This window comes from Brachycentrus maculatus, unplaced genomic scaffold, assembly GCF_059751285.1.
Source record: "Brachycentrus maculatus isolate JH-2025_06_01 unplaced genomic scaffold, ASM5975128v1 h1tg000057l, whole genome shotgun sequence".
Taxonomy (NCBI): domain Eukaryota; kingdom Metazoa; phylum Arthropoda; class Insecta; order Trichoptera; family Brachycentridae; genus Brachycentrus; species Brachycentrus maculatus.
Genome location: NW_028280811.1, coordinates 218,397 through 242,127, shown reverse-complemented (window position 1 = coordinate 242,127; position 23,731 = coordinate 218,397). Strand labels below are relative to the sequence as shown.

General features: G+C 29.4%; 1 protein-coding gene across 1 annotated transcript in view; it reads left to right on the top strand.

The window, feature by feature from the left end:
* The window catches only part of LOC148311738 (neurotrimin-like), a 79,586-nt gene extending 56,099 nt beyond the window's left edge, over positions 1-23,487 (top strand). Inside the window, exons 5-7 of the mRNA XM_088278435.1 lie at positions 4,829-4,956; positions 17,920-18,088; positions 23,168-23,487. Coding sequence (XP_088134561.1) covers positions 4,829-4,956; positions 17,920-18,088; positions 23,168-23,283 — 413 coding nt within the window. The 3' untranslated portion in view covers positions 23,284-23,487. The remainder of the gene's footprint in view (positions 1-4,828; positions 4,957-17,919; positions 18,089-23,167) is intronic.
* Positions 23,488-23,731: the final 244 nt, after the last annotated feature.

Here is a 23,731-nt window from a genome sequence, read left to right as displayed (position 1 = left end):
ACTGTCAGAATCAGATAGATAGATAGATAGATAGATATAAAAATGATTATAAAGATAAATTAAGAATAAACTTTAATTACAAAGCAACACATTGTTTATTTTATTATTATACACCCACTTTACATATTATTTACACTTAATTTTCAAAAGGAAAATATTACCACGTTATAAAACGACAATTTCGTTAATTGGAAATGGATTATGAAACATTAGATGTATTAAAACAATTACTACAATATGTTCGGAGTGAGAGAGAAAAATTAGAAGATGATCAAAGAAAACGATTAGAAGATAATCAAAGAAGACGTGGAAATTTAAGAACTAGTGATAAAATTAAAAATAAAAATCATGTGAAAAAAATTTCTACAAAATATAAAATAAAATATACTCCAGAAAAGAAGAATTTCGAAGCAGATTGTGTGAGCAGGAATCCAGTAATAGAATCGAAGGAAAATGCAAATGAACAATTAAAAGTTGTAAATTTGGTTAAATTAGAAGATATTTTAAAAGATCAGAATAAAAATGAAGACATACAAATAACACAGAAACAGTGCTTGAAAAATGAAAATAAAAATAAAGTAGAAAAAACTTCTACGAAAGATAAAATAAAATATACTCCAGGAAAGAAGAATTTAGAAGTAGATTGTCTAAGCAGGAATCCAGTATTAAAATCGAATGAAAATGCAGATGAACAATTAAAAGTTGTAAATTTGGTTAAATTAGAAGATATTTTAAAAGATCAGAATAAAAATGAAGACATACAAATAACACAGAAACAGTGCTTGAAAAATGAAAATAAAAATAAAGTAGAAAAAACTTCTACGAAAGATGAAATAAAATATACTCCAGGAAAGAAAAATTTAGAAGTAGATTGTCTAAGCCGGAACCCAGTTTTAGAATCGAATAAAAATGCAGATGAACAATTAAAAGTTGTTATATTAGAAGATACTTTAAGAGATCTGAATAAAAATGAAGGAATTCAAAAGAAAAAAACAAATGGATTGAGAAAAACTGTGTCTACTTTAAAAGGGTCAAGAAGAAAAAAAAAATACAAAAAAAAGAAAGAAAAAAAAGAACGGAAAAAAAGAAAAAAAAAGAAAGAAAGAAAAAAAAACAAGAAAGAAAAAAAGAAAGAAAAAAAAAGAAGGACAAAAGATAGGAGGAAAAAATAAAAAAAAACTTTATCATATCACTAAACTTATACCAGTCCCTTCACTACAAGAAGATGATCCGGAGGACGAGTGAAAATTTTACTATGAATTTTCATCCCCAAGGGGGGAGATGTAATAAAATACCTAGGTACCTACCTATACATTTTATTAAGTACTTACAAAAAGTACCTACATAAAACAGTTCTACCACCAGATGCCGCATGCGTCGCTCAGGAGAAAACAAAAGACTTACGATAATATTATTAACTGTCAGAATCAGATAGATAGATAGATAGATAGATATAAAAATGATTATAAAGATAAATTAAGAATAAACTTTAATTACAAAGCAACACATTGTTTATTTTATTATTATACACCCACTTTACATATTATTTACACTTAATTTTCAAAAGGAAAATATTACCACGTTATATATATATATATATATATATATATATACATAATGTATATACATATTCCTTAATGGCAGTGGTTAAACGCAACAGCAACGCACGCAATTCTTAACATTTCTCATAGCAGACAGCATGTTTCTTGACAGCTGCTCTCATTTGGAATTTTTAATGCTTTCGATTGTATTGTTGTTTCACAGTTTTTGATATATTCATTTCTTCACTAACATTGTGAAAACAAAAATTAGAAATGTGTCCTTTAAATTTTCTTTATTTTCCACTTATTCAGACTGAGTTACAGCGACACGTGGCAGGTATAGGTAATCATTAATTTCACTTAAATTTATATACTACCTCAATTATTTCTTACCTTAAAACCTACATTTAGTGTACGTGTTCGCAAACGGTCCTTTATTTATATAAACTGAAGTGAAATAGTCAAATTCGATATAAGAATGCAAGAGCAGTAACATAAATAAAGTCTCGGATTGTTTTACCCCCATTGCCGAGTAGGTTCTAGCTTCCTCTCGTACCTAAGTGCCGCCTCTTTCTCGTTATATGGCTGTAGTCATTTTCTCTTCTTTGTGTTCTCTGAAAAAACGGAAACCGGTTTTTCAAACAAGCCCCAGATTACCCAATACAGCGCGCGGAGGAAGGAACATTTCCATTTAGGATCGTCCCGCTGCGCACGTCCTTACGAAGTAGCATTTCCCACACAAATTGGCCTCCATTCTCTATACTTCTACGGCATTGTGAATCCAGTGCCACGGTAATTTTTTAACCTTAGACCACGGAACTTGTTTCATTTCAAATATTTTAAGGATTAAATAGTGTTAAACAAAAATTTTCATCAACATATAACTAGAAATAAGGACAGAATAAGACTGCTATTGTTGAAAAAAAATGACTCACAAAATTGTTCAATTTATAAGGGTTTCAAAATGTATTATGAGATGCCTGAATGTATGAAGAATGAAGAGTCTGAAAGAATTTTGATATAAGTATAATATAAGCTAATTAAAGAAATAAATAAATGAAAATTGTGCCAAAAGTCTACGTGATTGGAGGGCATCTATGACTAAATGTATGGATGTGAAGGAAGGTAGGAATAAAATTACACTCTCCTTATCATTCATCATTCACTTTGTGCAATAACACTTTTAAAAACACTACTTCGTGATAACCGGTTTCTGAATAATCATTCCATTATCAGGTCGAATGTAGATTAAAATGAAATTATATTTTGTATAATAAAATTATTGTTGATTTTGTGTTATGGTAATATAACACTCTCTTTATCATTCATCGTTCGCTTTGTGTAATACCAAAGTATTAAAGTGGTATTACACAAAAATGATAAAGAGAGTGTTAAAATAAAAAAATTACGGTCTGAAATTTCAAAATTAAAATTAAAATATCTACATTTGACCTGATGATGGAATGACTGTAGTAGCAGAATTAGTACTTTTTAAAGTGGTATTACACAAAGTGAAAGATGAATGATAAAGAGAAAGTGATATTACCATACCACAAAGTTAACAATACTTTTAATATACAAAATAGAGTGTATGTCAGGATAGAACAGTGTGACGTTCCATCCTTTCTGCCTACCCCTGTAGTTGTAGTAGCATATTCATTATCCATGTTGAGATCTTAAATATTTACATTATAAATAACTCCTATGTAGACAAACAACGCAGATAATTTGTGAACGAACATACTCAAAAAATTGTTATGTTTTATTAGTCATATAGCGCACGGATATATTAATATTTATATGTATGTGTGTAAACTTTCATATTATTTTTTGACATCTTAACAAAGATGAAAAATAATAAGAAGTCTGTGCATTTTCGGGGCTAACGGCCTTTTTTCTACTCAAATAAAAAGCTTCTTTCATCTAACCAATAGATGTCTCTAGTGAAATTCTTGTGATTCAAACACTACGTTTCAAAATTGAACCATATATGTAAATAGAAGTATAATCGGTAGAATTGGCGAATGTTACACGTGTATAAAAAGATCACTTAAACCGGCCTATGATGGTCGTAGGCCCCGTAAATGTCCAGACATCCATATTCTTCTTCATCTATGTTAAGATATCAAAATATAATATAAATAACTCCTATGTGGAAAAACCCAGATTTATACATACACACGTAATAAAAATTTTAACGTACTCAAAATATTGTCATATTTCATCATATAGTACGTAGCATACATTGATTTTTATGCGTATCTGTGTATGTAACAAACTATATTATTTATCAGAATTTAAAATATATGTTTGGGAATTTTTAAAATAATATATCCTGGTCTAAGATAAGTATTCATCTGAGAAAAAAAAGAGAGATCTGCTTTGGCAATATACGAGTGTACCCTCGACGGTAATAATCCAACCCCGTGCCACAATCATTCCTGTCAACACCCTTTCACTTGCGTGGAGAATTTATACTAAGGTGGCCATTCACGACGCATCAGGCCGCGCTGCGGGCGCGCGGTTACACCCGTCATGATTTATTGCTTTGTATTTCGACTACTGTAATTCCAGCACATTATTGCTCCGGCTTGATATTTTTTAGAGCCCCTACGGGAAGCTGTAACATCATCCTTGCTCGAGCAAAAAGTAACTAACACACTAAAATCAGCCTATCTTGCCATATAGCACAAAACTGCAAAATACATTGCATTGAAACCACGTAAAACTCCTCAGGAGAAGCCGGATTTAGGCTTACTTCTTAAATTTTGATGTTTTATGTTGACAAATAGGTCAGTATCTAACTTTTTGTCTGCCTCCGAAGTGTAATGGTCAGCACGCTCTGCTACCGTTCTGGTGGTCCTGGGTTCCATTTCCAAGGGGGGGGGAGTATAATTAATGAAAGTGTTTTTTTTTTCACTCCAATATTTATTTAATATTACACTGAAGCTGAGGGCTGGTCACCTTTTCAAAATAAACAAACTTACTAACTAACCATCATTATCCTGGGCACGGTAGCTAAACACGCAGATGTTTGTTGACATGCCAAAATTACAGATCATTTTTTGTTTAATAATAACCACATATATTTTTTCATATATCTTTTAAAATAAAAGACTCTTTAGCTGTAACGAAAATCATATTTTATTGTTTTTTTTCAGTGATTCGAGTCAACAAACTGATTTATATATTGTATTTACTTTACATAAATATTATACATAGATTTTTTGTTGTCATCAAAATGTATTTGTTTATTTATTAAAGAAATGAATATTTTTTTCTTACAGAACCAATCACAATGATTGTCGGTGGACCAGACCTGTACATCAACACGGGAAGCACCCTCAATCTGACTTGCATCGTGAGGCATTCTCCAGAACCGCCCCCACACATTTTCTGGACACACGATAATGTGGTAAGATATTAATTTTTCAAATTATTTATTTATTATACATTTAAGGTGCTTCATTTAAATACATGTTTTATTTTAATAAAATCTTTAAAGTATCCTAAAAACCAACCCGTTTGTTTTGAAATTTTGACACAATGTTGCGTTCGAATTAAGAGAGATCGAAAGATTAACATATGCTTTCTTAAGACAACTTTTTTACCAATATGGCAGCGTCATCTATTCAACGTAACAGGAATACATGTGAAACCATCATACTCTTAGCGGAGAGCGTTATTTTTGATAGCTACTACCATTAAGCATTACCTATATTTTCGAATGCAAAGTTGTTTTCTTTAATATTTTCATCGCTTCAAAGGTATTGTCAAATTAAATATATTAGATATGTGTGCATTTCATTTTTTTTCCTCATTAAATCAAACTTATTTACGGTAATGCGTGGTTAATACAGCTTTAAAATAATAATATTTAAAAATTAAATACAGAACGAAAACCACTAAAAGATCTTTGTAATAAAAATCGCATGTAGGCTGTGCCTATAAATATCTTGTCGATCAATTCTAAGTACTCTTCAAATAAATTCATTATTATAAAACCTTTATTCACCATATTGAATTGTATGAAGAGATCACAGAGAATTTATTTTTTATTTTTCGTCGAAATAACTAACAGCTACAGATCTTAACAATTCTTATTAAAAAGTTTGAGTACGATTTGAGTAAAAAAGTAAGAAAAATGTACTTTTTATTCCATTTAAGGTAAAAAATCTAATTAATTTTATAACTTTCATTCGTTGATTACGCTGTCACTTTGTGAAAATATTTATTCATTTTTAATTTGAATTTTTATTTGATAAAAACATTATTTCTTAAAACATTGGATTATGTTTTTTTATAACGACGTTGAATGTATTGAAACATGTAACACAATATATTTTTAAAAATAACGATGTTTACCACGTAAAATGTAAATAAAACATATATTTAAAAAAAAGTTAATGTAAAAAATACTTACCCCATTGAGTAAGTGATATTTATAAATAAATAAAATACCTACATGAATAAATAATTTTACGTTTTTAAGAAGTCTCAGGAGATCAAAACAGTTCTATCGTTCTTAACGTATATCAATAGAGCTGTTTAATTCACAGGACATGAAATCAAGGAAATGAAAAAGTCTATATTTCCTTTATCCGTGTGAGGCGCTGATTTTTTAGCGTTACGTGAGAAAAAACATTGACAATTAAATTTCCACAACATAAATGAAATATGATTTCAATTTTATATCATTAATATTTGATCGTTTACGTACATTTTATCTTAAAGGAATAAGTTTTCTTTTTAAAATAGAATCTTTTCATCTTCACAAAACCAATTTATGTATGTTTTTTTATATATGACTCATTGCGTCATTGACTCAACCTAATGGTTGTAAATGATGCGTAAATGGTTCGTGTAAGAAAATATGTAATTTTTGCAAAAAAATATGTCTTGGTCGAATGTATAAAATCTCATTTCTTACATAATTCAATGAACGAAAATTTTCACAACCCGCTTATTGAAAAAATTTTATCATTTATATTTCATCGAAACATTAAAAAAATATTTACTTCATTATGTCATATTATTTCATGTAAAATTAAAATATATTTGAAATTTAATTTAACCTCCATGGAAAGGTCTTCTTCTTCTTCCTTCTTATAGATCCAAGAATATGTGTGTTTCGTTATCCGTCTCTTGTGACGTGGACTGCCAGCTGTCACGCCAGCGCTTTGGAGGTCTTCCATCTATGTAGGTTCTCTTGAAGAGCAATCGGGCTAGTCTATTTTCTTGCATTCTATTGACATAGGCATTCCAGAATCGTCTTTATTGTCTTCCCTATCGGATTATATCCTCCGTACTACACATTTACTGAATTTCCTTGTTCCTTATTCGGTCTTTTAACGTGTTATACACATCAATGTCCTCATTTCTAAAATTTTTAGAAGAGATTCGGTTTATCGGTAGGTGATCCGACCAAACGACATCTTACATAACGTTGATTTCCGTTACTAAAGTGTTAAGGCTCTTTAACATAATACAATGATTTAACCCAATTTGTATTACCGTAAACGTTATGATTCATATCCGTAGAAAGAAGCCATGTTTTCTAAATAAAAATGACGTCATATTGGCTGTAAAATCTCGCATGTATGTATTTTTCTGTACTTTTTACTGAAAAGCTGTTGAATGATATTATTTTATGATAAAGGTATATATTTATTTAATGTCTTCCGACTGTTATAACATTTTTGAAAAATTACGCGTTTTGACCAATTTTTGCCATATCATAATTGTTCAATTTGAGATTCCGCCAAAATTGTATTAATGATTTTGAAGTTACCTGACTTTTTCTAATTATATACGAATAAAACAGTTGTAGTATTTAAAACAATCCGTATACTCCTTAAAATACACTGAAAAAAAATAATGGATACTCTAAATAAAAGCTTATTTAAATATTTTGTTTCACTTGTTAAATACGACTTTTATACAAATTATTAATATACCTAATTAAAAATATACAACTCGCTTTTGTGAAAAAATTAATGATTGTTTTGATTAATTTTACCAAAATAACTGTAAATGCTGCGCCCACTCTTAGAAATACACTCAAAATATAAAATATATTAATAAACAATGAATAAATTTAGGATACGTCAAATCAAGACCTTATTTTCAGATATATATATTTTTTAAATTCTATATTAAAATATCTCATTTCTTATCAAATTTAATACAAACTACTCGTATATCACACAATGACAAATTTAAAACTCATTAATTGAAATATTAAATAGTTTATATTTAAATTACCAAAATAACTTAATGTTCAATCGAATCCATCATTAAGTCAAGGGCGTATTGTATATGGTAATAATATTTTTGTCCATGAATATTCGTACGTAAGTAGATATCATTTGATTCTCAAGGGAAACTAAAAACAATTATTATTGGTTACGTTCAAAAGACTTATTTAGCAAAAGCTGAATTATTAAACAACACCAAAAAAGGTCGTCATATTACATAAACTTTAATGAATTTACGAAAAGTTTGTAATTAAATGCTGAATTTTAATGGAATGCGTGGGTTGAACGGAGACCGTCATATTATTTGACAGGTAATGGAGACCGTTATCATCGATTGGATTTAAGAGTAAACAAAGAGATAAGCATTTCCATATAGGCAATATTAAGGAATATTTAAAAGTGTACGGCAAAAAAAATATATTTTTAAACTAAACTCATTTATATTATTTTTTGACATCTCATCAAAGATGAAGAAGAATATGGAAGTCTGGGCATTGACGGGGCTTACGACCGTCATAGGCTGGTTTAAGTGATCACTTTACACACGTGAAACATTCACCAATTCTACCCATTATTGACAACCACACTACTCAAATTCTCGGAAGTTTTATACACATTAACCAATTTAGAAACCTTGTTCATGAATCACTAGAACTTCACTAGAGACATCTATTGAGATGTAAGCCCCGTAAATGCCCAGACTTCCATATTCTTCTTCATCTTTGATGAGATGTCAAAAAATAATATGAAAATAACTCCTGTAATTGGAGATAATCCAGATTTTATGAACAAGTATTTGGACACATTCAAAATGTTGTAAATAAATTATCTGGTCAAATTATAAGCTTAATAATGAAAATGAAAATGGTATTTTCTGACGTTTCTCATGTGTGTGATTATAATCCAGGATTCGGATCTCACATACTAATATAAGAGTTTCTGCTTAATAAAAAGCTTCTTTACATCTCACCAATAGATGTCTCTAGTGAAGTTCTAGTGATTCATGAACAAGGTTTCTAAATTGGTTCATATATATAGAACTTCCAAGAATTTGAGTAGTGTGGTTGTCAATAATGGGTAGAATTGGTGAATGTTACACGTGTGTAAAGTGATCACTTAAACCAGCCTATGACGGTCGTAAGCCCCGTAAATGCCCAGACTTCCATATTCTTCTTCATCTTTGATGAGATGTCAAAAAATAATATGAAAATAACTCCTGTAATTGGAGATAATCCAGATTTTGTGAACAAGTATTTGGACACACTCAAAATGTTGTAAACTCATTTATGTTGAAACTTACTTAAAATATAAATCAAAATTTGTTTTTAAAAACATTTTTAACAGAAAAAGCCAGTTATATTAAATGTCGACCAGAATGTAGCGTGACAAGAATTTAAAAAGAAGAAAAAAACTAAAAGCTTCTCAGGACAACCTGAAGTCGATGATCATCAGGGGTTGAATTTAGAATTTTAAAAGTGAATGTGGGTCGAGGGGATATCGTAAAAGAAAGCTTTTTCTCATCGTCTAAAACCTTTTCCTCATTATCACTTTATTTATCTACCATGAAAAACAAAACTTAAGTAAACCTCTTTTTACCAAATATAAATAATAATTCTACTAATATACCTACATGTATTTTATTTATTGTTTCGGCATTTATTTTGTGGTAAGACATTATGAAATTGTAAAAGAAAAGCGCTGGTTTTTTACCACATGAGTTTATTTAATTACGACAACTGGTTTCGAAAGCTATACTTCCATCTTCAAGTCTAAATATAAACTGAAAAATGAATAAGCGTAGTTTCCAAAACTATTCGTCAAAATAAAATATACTCATGTGGTAAAAAAACTGGTGTTTTTCTTTAACGATATACATGCATAAAATAAGTCTACACTAAATTTTTACATCTCATCAAAGAATAAGAAGAATTTGGAAGTCTGGGCATTTACGGGGCTGACGACCGTCATAACCTGGTTTAAGTGATCACTTTACACACGTGTAACGTTCACCAATTCAACCCATTATTGACAACCACACTTTTCAAATTCTTGGAAAATCTATATATATATATATGAACCAATTTCGAAACGTTGTTCTTGAATTATTAGAATAACCCTAGAGACATCTATTATTGAGACGAAAAGAAACTTTTTTATCAAGCTCTTTACACATCATGATATGATTCCACCACATGTACCATACTCCATGTATATATACCATGGTAAATATATACAAACATATACCAAGGTATATGAACCACACTCTATTTCACTCGTCTAGTTCATTAGCAATCTCATTCCATTTGATAATAATTAATCCTGACATTTTAACAAAACAATTTTCATCTTACCAAGTATTATTAACATGATTTTTTAATCCTAAATTCTAGTCCCTTATCTTTGTGTACAAAATCGTATGACTGAAATATTAACATTGCAGCGAAATTTTAGTAGGAAGAGTTATTTTACTAAGACCAGTGATATCGGTATGCGAGACAATTTAGAGTTCATACCTGAGAATTTAATTAATTCCGGTCAAAATCTTCCAACCTCTGTGGAAATGAAATTCCAGAACAAATGAGTTTCAATCTAAACAATTGTGTGAGCAAAATAAATCTACTATGCTCAAAATATACTAGACACTTAAAACATGAAACATACTAGACATTTAAAACACAAATAACTTCCAATATTGAAAACAAATAACATTGAATTATTTTTAGATATCTAAACATACATAAAGAAGAATATAGAAGTCTGGTTATTTACAGGGCTTAGGATATGTCATAACCTGGCTAAGTGATCACTTTACACACTTGAAACATTTACCATTATACCCATGATTGAAAACCACACAAATCAAATTTTGGAAATCATACACATGTCATCAATCTCATGACGTTCCATGATTGAGTTCACAACAGCCATCTTTGATTGGATTTAGAAAGTTTTGTTATTGAGATGTCAAAAATGTAAGATAACTCTTAAGTGGAAAAAACTAGATTTGAGAACAAGTATCTGGATACACTTAAAATATTTGCAGTAATAACAGTAGATTTTTTTTTAGTTTTTGAAAATTTAATTATTTTCAGTACTATCCCACAAAAACGAACGGCATGGCTACGATAATGCAATAAAGTTATTTGACCAAAAAATTTATAAAAATTCAAACGTAGGTGATATGATTACAAGATAAATTTGTATTGTATTATTTTTTGTTTCAGCAATCACTTTGTGATATTTCATGATTTAATTACAAAAAAACACTTGTTTTTTACCATTTGAGTATTATATTTTGTTAAGACTAGTTTTGGAAGTTAGAGATAAGTATAAGTACAGATGCTAATACAGTTTATATTTAAACCTGTAGATGGAAGCATCTGTAACTTTCAAAACTAGTCGTGACAAAATATAATATTCAATTAGTAAAATACAAGTATTTTTTCGTTTATTTTATAATTAAAAGAGAATTAATTTAAATATATTGTGGAAATAAGCAAGAAGTAAATTTTGGAATACCTCTCTTCGTGTGACATTTATTATGCCCTAACTCTTTTGGGTTGTTTTATTGCTAAAATATGTGTATAAACCATTCTTTTCTATTTTCAAACATCACGAACAAATAGTTAATCAAAATAATAGCCCTTGAAGGGAAGGAAATTCATTATTTTAAGAGTAAATCGTCCGGAGAGAAGCCTTTACTTGGGGGCAAAATAGTGGTAACAACTGAAAACATAAGTTTCCACACCAGAATAGCCCGTAGCTAAGCTAAAATTAAGTTTATTACTATGGAAAGAATCGTAGTTCGTGAATGTTTAAAGGAAACTTTTATTTTCTTTATTATTACATATTATATATACATTGTGAATTCAAAAAAAAGTTCTGGAAATATTTTAATTACGTTTTGAGGTATTTCGTTATAACTCAATTTCTAACACAATTTGAAAAATTAAACACTTCTATAATACCACTTTTTGAGTTATATTTCATTTCGTTATTTTTAATTCATTTGTTTACTTCTCACCTGTCGATAAAAACAGCTGCAGTTTTCGAAACTAGTCGTGTATAGTGAAATAAAACTCAATAAGTTAAATACTCAACATGTCATTCTACAATGTTGAATATCGAAAATCAAAATACTCTCAAGCCATTTAAAAAAGGCTAATAATTTGAATATCGACGTACGTTCATGAATTTAACTTTAGCGTGAAAAATAAAATAAAAACTTTTTTTTTATTTTCTTAAGGAAATAGATTTCAGGCTACCGATGTATTAAGTACAATGTATATCATGACAACGCAGATTCGTTTGTTGCAAAAGAAATTCAACTCAAACAAAAAAGTGTAAATATTTTCTTTAAAATAAATTTGTATTGATATTTCAACATGATAAAGGTGAAGATTCTTTTTTAAATGAAAATATGGTTGTCTGGGTATTTAAATAGCTGACGATTGTTGTAGACGGTTTTAAGTAATTCCTGTATACGCTGTGTAGCATTTACCATTTGACACCTAATTTATAACCATATTTCAAACAAACGAGATTGGAATGTGCATCATTTGATGCATCGTTTTCGATGTATGATGGATATGTGAATGGTGAAATAAGCAAAAAAGTCAGACCTGAGTTGACCGTTGTCGATACAATTAAGAAGGGTGTAAAAAGATGGTTTAGACATGTGAAACGAATGAGTGAGAAAAAAACACTTAGTGATATGACATGATTAAATTACAAAAAACACCTGTTTCTTTACCATTTGAGTATTATATTTTGTTACGACTATTTTTTTAAAGTTAGAGATGCATAAGTTTAGATGCAAATAGAGTTTATATTTATACCTGTAGATGGAAGCATATGTAGCTTTCAAAATAAGTCGTAATAAAATGTAATATTCAAGTGGTAAAAAACATTTTTTTTGTAACTAACTAACCATCACGCCGCTTCCCCGCAGGGGTAGGCAGAGAGAATCGAACGCCACACAACTCTGTCTTTGCAAACATTCTTTGCCTCTTCTACATTCATGCATCTCCTCATACATACCCGACGATTATTACGACTCCTGACCCGGCCGCTTTCAAGTATTTGACATACCTGATTGTGCCAAGTTTTCCTCGGTCGTCCTCTGCTTCTTTTTCCAACTACATTCGCCTCATAAATTTGTTTAACCATTTACATTACATTTTTTTTTGTAAGTACAGTAAAACAAATTTATGAGGCGAAAGTGGTTGGAAAAAGTAGCAGAGTACCTAAAAAAAACTTAACATGTTCAACTATTAAAAAAAAATTGCTGGTCAGGTCAGTAGTCAAAACAATCAATGGGTATGTGTGAGAAGATGCATGAATATGGAAAAGGCGAAGATTGTTTGCAAATACAGTGGTGTGGCGATATTTTCTCTCTGCCTGGTTAATTAGTTAGTTATAATATCAAAACAAACCGTCTAAAAATATGTGTACTCGTGAAACACAATAGAGTTTGAAGAGTTGGTCCAGGGCATGTGTAAAATACGTAAGATAATTTACACCTGCTCTGTTTGCCCTTTGTCGGCGATATCAAGCATAGCACGCATTCCCCCAAAGCAACGCAGGGTTCCGTTGTTCTGCGGCCGAAATGCCTATAAAAAGACAAACATGAACATTGTATGTAGCGACCCGTTGTAATATTGTATGCGCTCCGACCGCAACTCGAGGAGAAGTTATACTTAGTACTGTGTACCATAGTACCTGCGAGCCAGAGTATGAGGACTGTAGAGTGCGGCGCTTTAAGTGTAGGGGGAAATCATCCCGTTTTAATTTAAGTTTTACTTGGTATTTACAACTTTTTCTTCAAATATATTTTTACAATATTTCGGTGCATTTTGCGACATTTTCAAACACTGTTTCAAAACCGAAAATGGTGTGGGATGCATCGAAACACATCGCTCACTCCTTTCAACAAAGACATTTATCAAAAATCTTGATTTTTCAGGAGATCGTTTTTAATGTTTAAAAGTATAATAAAATGTATTAAAAATAAATATCAAGCCACTTATTGATCTTTTTACTGTGCAACAGATGTGTTTAGGTAAAACCTGAATGTTTTTTCTCCATTTGAAAAATATTTATTATAATAAAAAAAATAATCAAGCAATACTTATTCTTCAAAATACAAAAACTACACTTTATGCCCTGTAGCGGGTAAATATTGAGTGAAAAATGTGCTGATTTTGCTGGGTAAAAGTACGTTTTTGGGCATTCCGAAAACATGCACAACTGAAAATTCACAATTTTTTACATATGACGTTGTTGAAAGACATGTCACAAAAGATTTAAAGAAATAGCAATTTTACCGATTAAAATTTTAAATAAAAAAAGATAGATATTACCATAAAGCGACTGCCTTACCACTTTATGAAAAATATCCCATTTATCCAGTTTGAAATTCTTATTTAAAATTTTTATGAACAATCCAAAATACAAATATAAATATAAAGATATTTTCTTGCCATTTTCAATGCTGCATGTTTTATTATTGATGTCTTTAGTTGGGATGAAACGTGTACAGGGTTTTTTTTTGTGAAGGAAGATGGAAATCTGAGCATCTCATAGCTTACGACTTGATCACTTTAAACATTAGTGTAACGTTCACCATTCTGCCCATTATTTAAACACTCTCAAGTATCAACCCAGTGTCTTATAAATAAAGTATAATAAACTACTACATATTTCGTTAAACGTCAAGAAAAATATTTATATTCCTGACTTCCTTAAAAATAAAATAAGATTCGCTTTAATATAAAACCCAGAATTTCATTTTAAAAACACCATAAATATTTTCTTTTAATTTTAAAAGAATTCACATATTAAAACAGTATTATATGCAAACATATTTTTTCGTTAAAATATGAATTATGTCATTAAAAAAATATCATATTTTATATGACGAAATCATACATTCTTAATTTTTTTTCTCAGAATTTTCCCAGAAAGAATTTTCTCATCGCCTTTTGTTTATATACGTATAATTGAATGATGTATCTTAGTTACCAAACGAGATTATTTTTGTCAAATAACTTCCTCATATTGACTTTAATATTATGGAAACTATTATATTAATATTCCAAAAATGTATATGTGGTGCGAGTAAAAAAAGATTATAAATTATCCCCGAATGATGTAAACTTACAGAAACGACGCAATTTTTTACACTTGATTTTTGATATGTATAAATATTAACGAGTTTGAAGTTTGAAGACATTTTGTACATGTTCACTTTTTAAACAGTCAAAAAAATATTTGAAAACATGGGCGGAATGGTGAACTTTATACGAGTCAATTAAGTTTTTACTTTAACCAGCTGATGATATGCCTTTACTACAATTACTCAATATTTTAGGGTGATTTATAGCCATTTTTGAATTGCGTAATATTCGTCTATCGCAATTCGTATTGATATTTTTTTTTCTAAATATTTTCTAATGCTATTCAAGATGAATTTATTATACTCGTATCTCCTGGGGGGACCTATTCTTGGAAAACATTACGTGAGACGTTTTAACAAAATCTGTTTTCTTTTATTCTAGAAAATAAGTAAACATGACATTTGCACGGAATATAAATTAGGTATTTAGAATAGAGTATAGATTTATGAGTAGAATTTTACGTACGTCTTGATATTTCCCTAAAATGAAAAACAAAATTTGCGTGAATTACGATTTTTCTGAACATACTAACATATTACATTATTGAAAAATTTTGGAATATAAAATCTGTGATTCATTTTTCTGATATTCGGTAATTTAAAAAAAAAATATTGGAAATAAAATAGAGATTTAAACTCTGTTACAATTCTAATTAATTAAACTAATATTTATTCATTTTCATATTCTTATCTTTATGCGCACTCAATGATACATAGAACATTGTATCGCATCGCTATAGTACTATGTTGATTGTTAATTGCATTAAAGCATGGTGATCAGTCCTACTCTTCTGGTACCACTTCAGGGTGAAATTGAATACATATGAAGGTGAAAATCACATAAATTTATTTTGACTCCCCTAAAAATCGAACCCGGATGCTTTAGCATAATAAACTAACCCGCTTACCACTAAAATAGCTCAGCGGATATTTTTTTATAGATGTCACAAAATATGTATATATTTTTTTTGAAAATGATACATTGAAAATGACGTGAGATTGGATGTCATAAAGTCTGAGCATTTAAGACACCTGATCTCTCATCGGCTAGTTTATGTGATCGTTGATAACAGTATGTACATAATTTTGTTGTTTTCAGAATATTTTGTGGTATAAATCCAATATATAATCCAGTAGTTAAAAATATAGATATATTACGTGTATATTATCTGCATAATTATATAATAATTTATACAAGCAGATAGTTCTTGAGGCAGACACCGTAGTGCCAGAAAATTTTGCTCTTACAAAATTCAAACAGAGGCTTTACTAAGCGCACTTATTATTTAAGGACCAGATACAAAAAAGAAGCTCTCTGTGAAATAATTAATTTTACTTTCTCCGTCACCTTCAGAGTACAAAGAAGGATCTGGAAGAGGGGCGGATTCCGCGTTCACTTATTTATACCCAGTCGTTATTGTCAGGGATATCACAGTTACAGTTCATTAAGCCGTCGGTACAGTGGCAGGCAAGCCGCGGCAGAAACAGGTCTAGCTCAAATGTGGAGGTCCTCACCAAAAAGTTACTTTTCCAATATTGCAAAAATACATGATTAAAATAGTGAAGGATATTGGTAACATAAACCAAGCTAGGACACAAAATGCCGAACCCTCTTCTAGTGGGACGGAAGGTTTGTTGATGACAGTCAACAGTCCGCCTTCTCCTGAGGAGTTTTAAACGGTTTCCTCTCAGCAATGAGCAAATGCTGAGAAGTTCCTGATTGGCTTACATTAGATTATCCCTCTTGTTCCCAACTCAAATAAAAACACATTTTTTTAGTTAGAAGAAACAAAAATCATTTAATTGATCTATAAACCTTGTACATAATAAGCAAGGTAAATAATGAATGAAAATCCCATGTAAAAAAAAATACTGCACAAAGAAATCCTTAATATACAAATCTGTTCTGTTTACTGTATTCTATCGAAATCAGAATGAAGGATGCGACAAAACGTGATTAATCCTGCGTTGAACCAATATGTTATCATTAAATCGCAGAAAAACGTAAGAATTTTACAAGCTAGAATTCCTGATTACATAAAATCATTTATAATGGAAATGTAACGTTTTGGTGAGGACCTCCACAAATGTATTAAACCGTTTATTTATCTCTTTTCACATCCCTGGCACTCAGCGTGAGAGGGAACATGTTGAGAATTTGTACTTCGCGTTCACCATCAAAGTTGGTTCTTGGAACAAAATATTAAACTTAATAAGTTGGGACTTAGTTCTAATGAAAATTCGAGCCCACTCGACTTGGTATTCATTTATGGTTAGTTTACTTCTCGCAACAATTAAGACGTTCCCGAAATATAACAATGAACGTTCATGAATAAACACAGATATTCATATCACTCACTCTTTTCAACAACGTTATAAACCAAAAATCGACAATTTTTAGTTGTGCGGAATGCCCAGAAAATCTACTATATCCTAGAAAAAGAGGCATATTTTTAACATAATATTTACCCGCTACGGGGCAGAAAGTGATGTTTTTGCAATCTGAAGAAAATGTTTGTGAATTTTTTTTTAAATAAACTAAATATTTTTCAAATGGAGAAAAAACCTTCAGGTCTTACCTTAAAAGATCTGTTGCACAGAAAAAGTTCAAAAAGTGACTTCATATTTATTTGTAATACATTTTATTATATTTTTAAACTTTAAAAACAATATCCTGAAAAATCAAGTTTTTTTATATATGACGTTGTTAAAAGGAGTGAGCGATATGTATACACATTTCACGTTAATTTGAATCTGTTAAGTTTAAAAAAATTCCTTTGAAATGCTTGCTTCACATATATTTTGATTCGATATTTTCCCTAAGCAATCAATATTCATCGCGATTCATACAACTTACTCTCATATTATAAATCATGAATGGTCTGACTATGGTGTGATGCTGTTATGGGCAAGGTGTATAATAGAGCGGTGTTGTGGTCCTCAGGAAATCAACTACGACTCGCCGCGCGGCGGAGTGAGCGTGATCACGGAGAAGGGCGACATCACCACCTCGTACCTGCTGATCCAGCGCGCGCGCGCCCCCGACTCGGGCAAGTACACTTGCAGCCCGTCCAACGCCAACCCGCGCACCGTGGTGGTCCACGTACTCAATGGTGAGATATTTAAAGAGTCCTTTCAAACAAAGTGATGTGGTGTAATTTTCACTCTGCCTGTTAATTACTTGGTTATTATATCAAAACAAACCGACCAAAAATATGTGTATCATGAAGCACAATAAATTTATAGATTTGCGTTTAATTTAAAATCAATCACTGATTTTCGTAATCCACTTTTGTATTTTATTATTTAAAAAATAGTAAAATAAAGTTTGTAACAGTTGTTTTGCCTTGGTATGCCATTTTCAAACTAATGTCATTATTTCCATGTGTTTTTAATATAATAATAAAATATAATTATTTAGACTCTAAAAATCAGCGTTTGATTTCGATATTTAATAAATAAAAATAAGTTTAATAGAGTTTGAAGAGTTGGTTCAGGGTATTTGTAAAATACCTAAGATAAATTACACCTGCTGTATAAGATAAATTACCATTTGTCTTAACAAACGTTTGATTGAGTTCAAATACCTAAGTATTGTAAGCTTAAATAGTAAATGTTCTTTTTAAATTTGCCTTTTATTTATTTAACAGAACAACAAAAAATATACGTGAGAATTTGGCGCTAAAAGAAAAACTTTTTAGGTTCTAGAAACAGTTGATTTTATGCATTTTTTTAAGATTTTATTATTTTAAGATTAGATACTGGTTATGTGTAATGATTATGTGGAATTCAACTGTAGAAAAGCTTTGATTAAATACATCTTTCATTCATCAATTACCATTAATTCATACTCTAAAAAATAAATGATAGGTTTATATGATATAAATAGTTTGTACTGCTAATTCTCTAAATAACTACAAAATACTAGGTCGATGGAAGTGCCTGATCTGATTGTAAACAATTTTAACAGGGATCATTTATATCAATACTTATTTGACAATTTAATTAATTGTCTCTTGTACATTTGACTGCTATTGGTTGACACAAGATATATCTCACTTAATGCATAAATGGTGAAGTCCCATAAAATAGATTTTTTTTTTATTTCTATAAAAAGCTTATATTACACTAATATAAACTATTATTTACACTTCATTTACATCATATATGTACATATTTATATCTTCTTACAGTAAACAAAACATTTATTTTATCTCATTTCTAGTAATATGTTCTTGAAAATTTTTGTTTAACACTATATTATGCTTTAAATATTTATAATACATCGTTTAAAATTTTTAAGCGATAAATTATCCTTAGGTTAATAATCGTTTAATTTTTTTATATAAAAATCAGCTTACTTAATTTTAGTTTCTTTTTTTAAAATAAGATTAAAAATGTTTATTAAATTTTTCTACTGCTATATTTTGTTCATGCCTTTTTAAGCTGTATTATGTGTTACTCTGTCCATAATATAATCAATTCTCGAATGTTTTCTATCAAAAGTCTCTTCATCTCTCGTGTTTCAAGTTGGTACATATCAAAGTTTTAATTAACAACTTTACTATAGTAAATTACGTTACATTATACGTTGTACCAATATATCACGTATGTACATGTATTGGATATTCGATGACCGAAACCGAGTTCCGGTTTGTTTGCTCCATCTGATATGGTTTCTAGGGTGTTTGCTTATAAAAGGATGCTAGAGCTATAAACGAGTTCATACGTAGGTATGTAGTACCCACATATTGACCCTTCTAACGTAAACTATCGTAAGCCACAAAATGAGCATTTATAGAAAAAGGCTTAAAATATATTTTTTCTGATGCAGTTGTACTGATATGCCAAGGTTTTCATTTAAAAAAATATAAAATTAGATAATTTTTTTGTTATTTATATTAATATTTTACATAACATGCAACTCCATTTTGACACTTCATATTTAAGTGTGTTATGGTTTTTATCAGTTTTTTTTTGTTGACAAAAAAAGCTAATATGTTGTTTTTAAGATTTTAACAAAAAAAGCGATATTTTTTCATTTAATGTTGATCAGGAATTAAAGAAAATTAATGAATAACATTTGTATGCACGTATAATAATCCTCAACTGTCAATGTGACGTTTTCATTACGAACAAAAGCAAGGAGGAAGGAAGTATACACATTTAAGAATATTTAAAAAATTCTGCCATTTGTAATATCGAATTTTACGCAGAATTATTTGATCAAAGGATTTCTATATTGCTATCTTAATATTTTCTTTAATCAAAAAGTTATTCATGTTCATCCAAACATAACATATATGCACAAACTAGTGTGTATCGGAAGGATCGATAAACTTGTAAACCATTTCATTGTCCTCAAAATATACTCTTTTACGTCAAAACACTAGTGTAAGAAAATAATTCTGATGGTTTGTTAAGTATTAATATAAACCAACTTCCTATGAGAACAACTTAAAGAAATCTTTGTTAGAAAAGAGTGACAATATGAAACTTTGGATACGTTTTTATTCAATTCTGCTTTAATAACAATGTCTTTTGCAAAGTTTTTTTTTTATAAAAAAGGTGATCAATTGTATCATAGTAAGATTCATCACCTTTTTTTATAAAGTACGACAAAGAAAGTTAAATACGTTGAAAAAAAAGCTTTGGTTCTTTAATTGAATTTACCTAAGATTTAAATTTTCCTTTAAGCTTTAACAATTTTCAAAGATTTTTCTATGTTCTAGAATAAATTTAAAACTTTTAACCAAAACAGGGTTTTTTATTAGTAATAAAAATCAGTTTTTTAATTACTTAAAATATACAAGCCTGTACAGATAGTAAAAACTGTTATTCAATCACATCAAATTATTTAATATTCTAAATGAAAATATATTTTCAACTGAAATAATGAAAAGTTAAAGCTTTTTTTTGTTTTTCCTCTGAATAAAGCACCTACAATCTTGATTGGATTACAAATAAAAGAATTTTACTCAATTTAGGATTGAACAGGTTGAATTTTAAAATCATTTAATTTTACATATTAAAAAAAAAACAATTAAATAAAATTGACAAAATGTGAAAAAAATGGCAATATGTGATAAAGAGCGCAATTTTGGCGACTAATTAATTTTTCTCGTAGTTTTTTCTTTTTGAAGTTTGAAGTGAATTCTGACAGTCTATTTGGTGATAGATGATTAGAAATAAGTACTTACTTAATTAAAAGGAGCAAACTGCTACGCAGTTTGCTCCTTTTAATTAAGTAAGTACTTATTTCTACGTATCTGAGTAACCATGCAGTTTCTCAAAACTGCATGGTTACTCAGATACGATCAGCTAACAACAGATTGCAGTGAAAATCACTCCACTTTTTGTTCATTTACCTATGTTATGTTGTTCGCCTCCATAGTGTAAAGCACTCAGCACTCTCGCTCACCATTCTGGAGGTCCCGGGTTCGATTCCATGGGGTGGGGCAAATAAATATAAGTGATTTTTTCACTCTCAAATTTATAAAATATTACTCTAGACTGGTACTTGAAGCGCAAGGCTGATTACTTTTTCTTCATGTGTTAACGATCAATATAACACTGCATGTATATGATGCAGTGCTCTATACACCATTGGAGTGCGGATGGGATTTGAATGAAATGTTTTATTAAAATCCATCCATTTGGTATCTAAACATTAACAGTAATGGCAGAGCCATCTGTTGAACGTAACTACAACACACGGAATACTAAACATTAGGCAGGCAGCGTACCTCTTGACCAAGCATTAAGTATTTTCAATAATTTCGTTAGTATTATTGTTTTAATTTTTTTATCTTTTCAATTGTATAATTAAACATGTTAAAATTGTTGCTTTCTGTTGTCTTTCTTTTACATTTAACCGGCAAAGAGTAGCTGAGTCGAGCTAATATTCGATAAAAGCATTAATAAGTACATAATTCATAATAACAAATTGATTCACTTTTAAATATTCAGAATTCTGTAAACATAAATTATTAGGGCAGAGGACGGTTTGAATATAAGATCGGAGAAGATTTATATTAAATCGTCTTGTAGAAATTAATCTTAAGCTAACTCAAGTTTATTAACTGTTGAGGAGAGCTATTTTAAGATTTATTTGCCATTTACAAATGATTTAAAATTAACGAAAATAAAATACGCTGAGCCAAAATATAAAATATATTTTGAAGATAAATTTTGTCGGAGCTTTTTATTCCAGAATTATTTTCAAGTTTAAATCTTCTTTATGTATTTTTTTACCAGTTCAAACGATTAAGGAATTACCTGCAAATATGACAGTTATTTTCAAATCTTAAAAATGTTATAAATATAAAATATATTTTCTTTTATGTTTATTTTTTAAGATTCTAAAATCATATGTAATTACTCGATTACTTTGAAATCTTGACAGAATAATTCATTGACTTTACCTATGACAGATAAAATTATGTTTTTGAAGGTTTTTTTTTTTAATTACACCAATAGCAGGGACATCTTTTAAACGTGACAACAATACAACGAATACTAGACATTGATCATGGTAGACAGAGTGCTTCTTGTTAGCTGTTGTCACCTTAGCATAGTTGTTTCATACATTTTTAATATTTTCAATGCTTGAGAAACATTTTGATACTAAACGTATTGGGAATGTGTAAATTTAACTTGATTTATTTTCCATTATTCAGACAACCACAAAAATGCAAGGCCGGGTACAGCTAGTAGCGAAATAAATTATCTAATGTGTTTTCTTGCTTATTACTAATTAAAAAAACTATTTTTAATTTAACTTGGCAAATACTACACTATTTTTTTTAATGTATTGTGACACGTGGTTTGATGCATTCCGTATCATTTTCGAACACCGTATTGTATCGAAAAAAAATGCATCAAAACACATGCCATAATGGATTTTAAGAAAAAGTGGTAAATACCAAGTAAACCTTTCATTTAATAAAATATATTGTTAACTGTTTACTTTATCAAATCACTGTTCATATCTTTACTCGTATTATTTATCACCCCTTTGTACATAGTGTATTTCAGACAATTTCCAAAGATGAAGAAAAATCTTCGTATTCAATTTACCGAAATATTACATTTTTTAATATCTACATTTTTAAAATATAAAATAACATATTTCCGCAGTATTCTCTGCATAAATAATTATATACAAATAACATTTTGTATTTTTTTTTCAGGAGAACAGCCCGCGGCTATCCAGCATGGTGTGAAACTGTCCATCGACCATCCAATCATGGTCTTTCTATTTGGACTAGTATTAGCTTTTCTAGGCTTCCAGTTTCATATAATTTAAGTGTTATAATAATAATGTAATTCATACGAAAAATAGGTTTAAAAGTGATTTCGGAACTTATCCAAAGTACGTGCGAATCGACCTATGGGCGTAGGTTTATTGTTACGATGTATAATTAATTTTATTCAAATATTTAAGTACCCATATTATTTATAGATTGATTGTAAATACATAATTATAAAATATTTGTTTAAAATAAAATTAAAAATAACCAAAAACACTTAATTTATTTATTAGACACCTTAATTCTAAAACCAAGTTTTACTTGAAAAAAATGTGTAAAAAATGTGAAACAGATTTAAATTTCAAAACACGCTTAGAACTGTTTTTTTTTGGTTTATTATTTTTTGTTTAAGCTATCAAGTAATTTCTTCAAAAAATACCCAATCGTTTATATTTTAAAACATTTTTAAACATGTAGAAGACAATAAACACAAATAAGTCTACC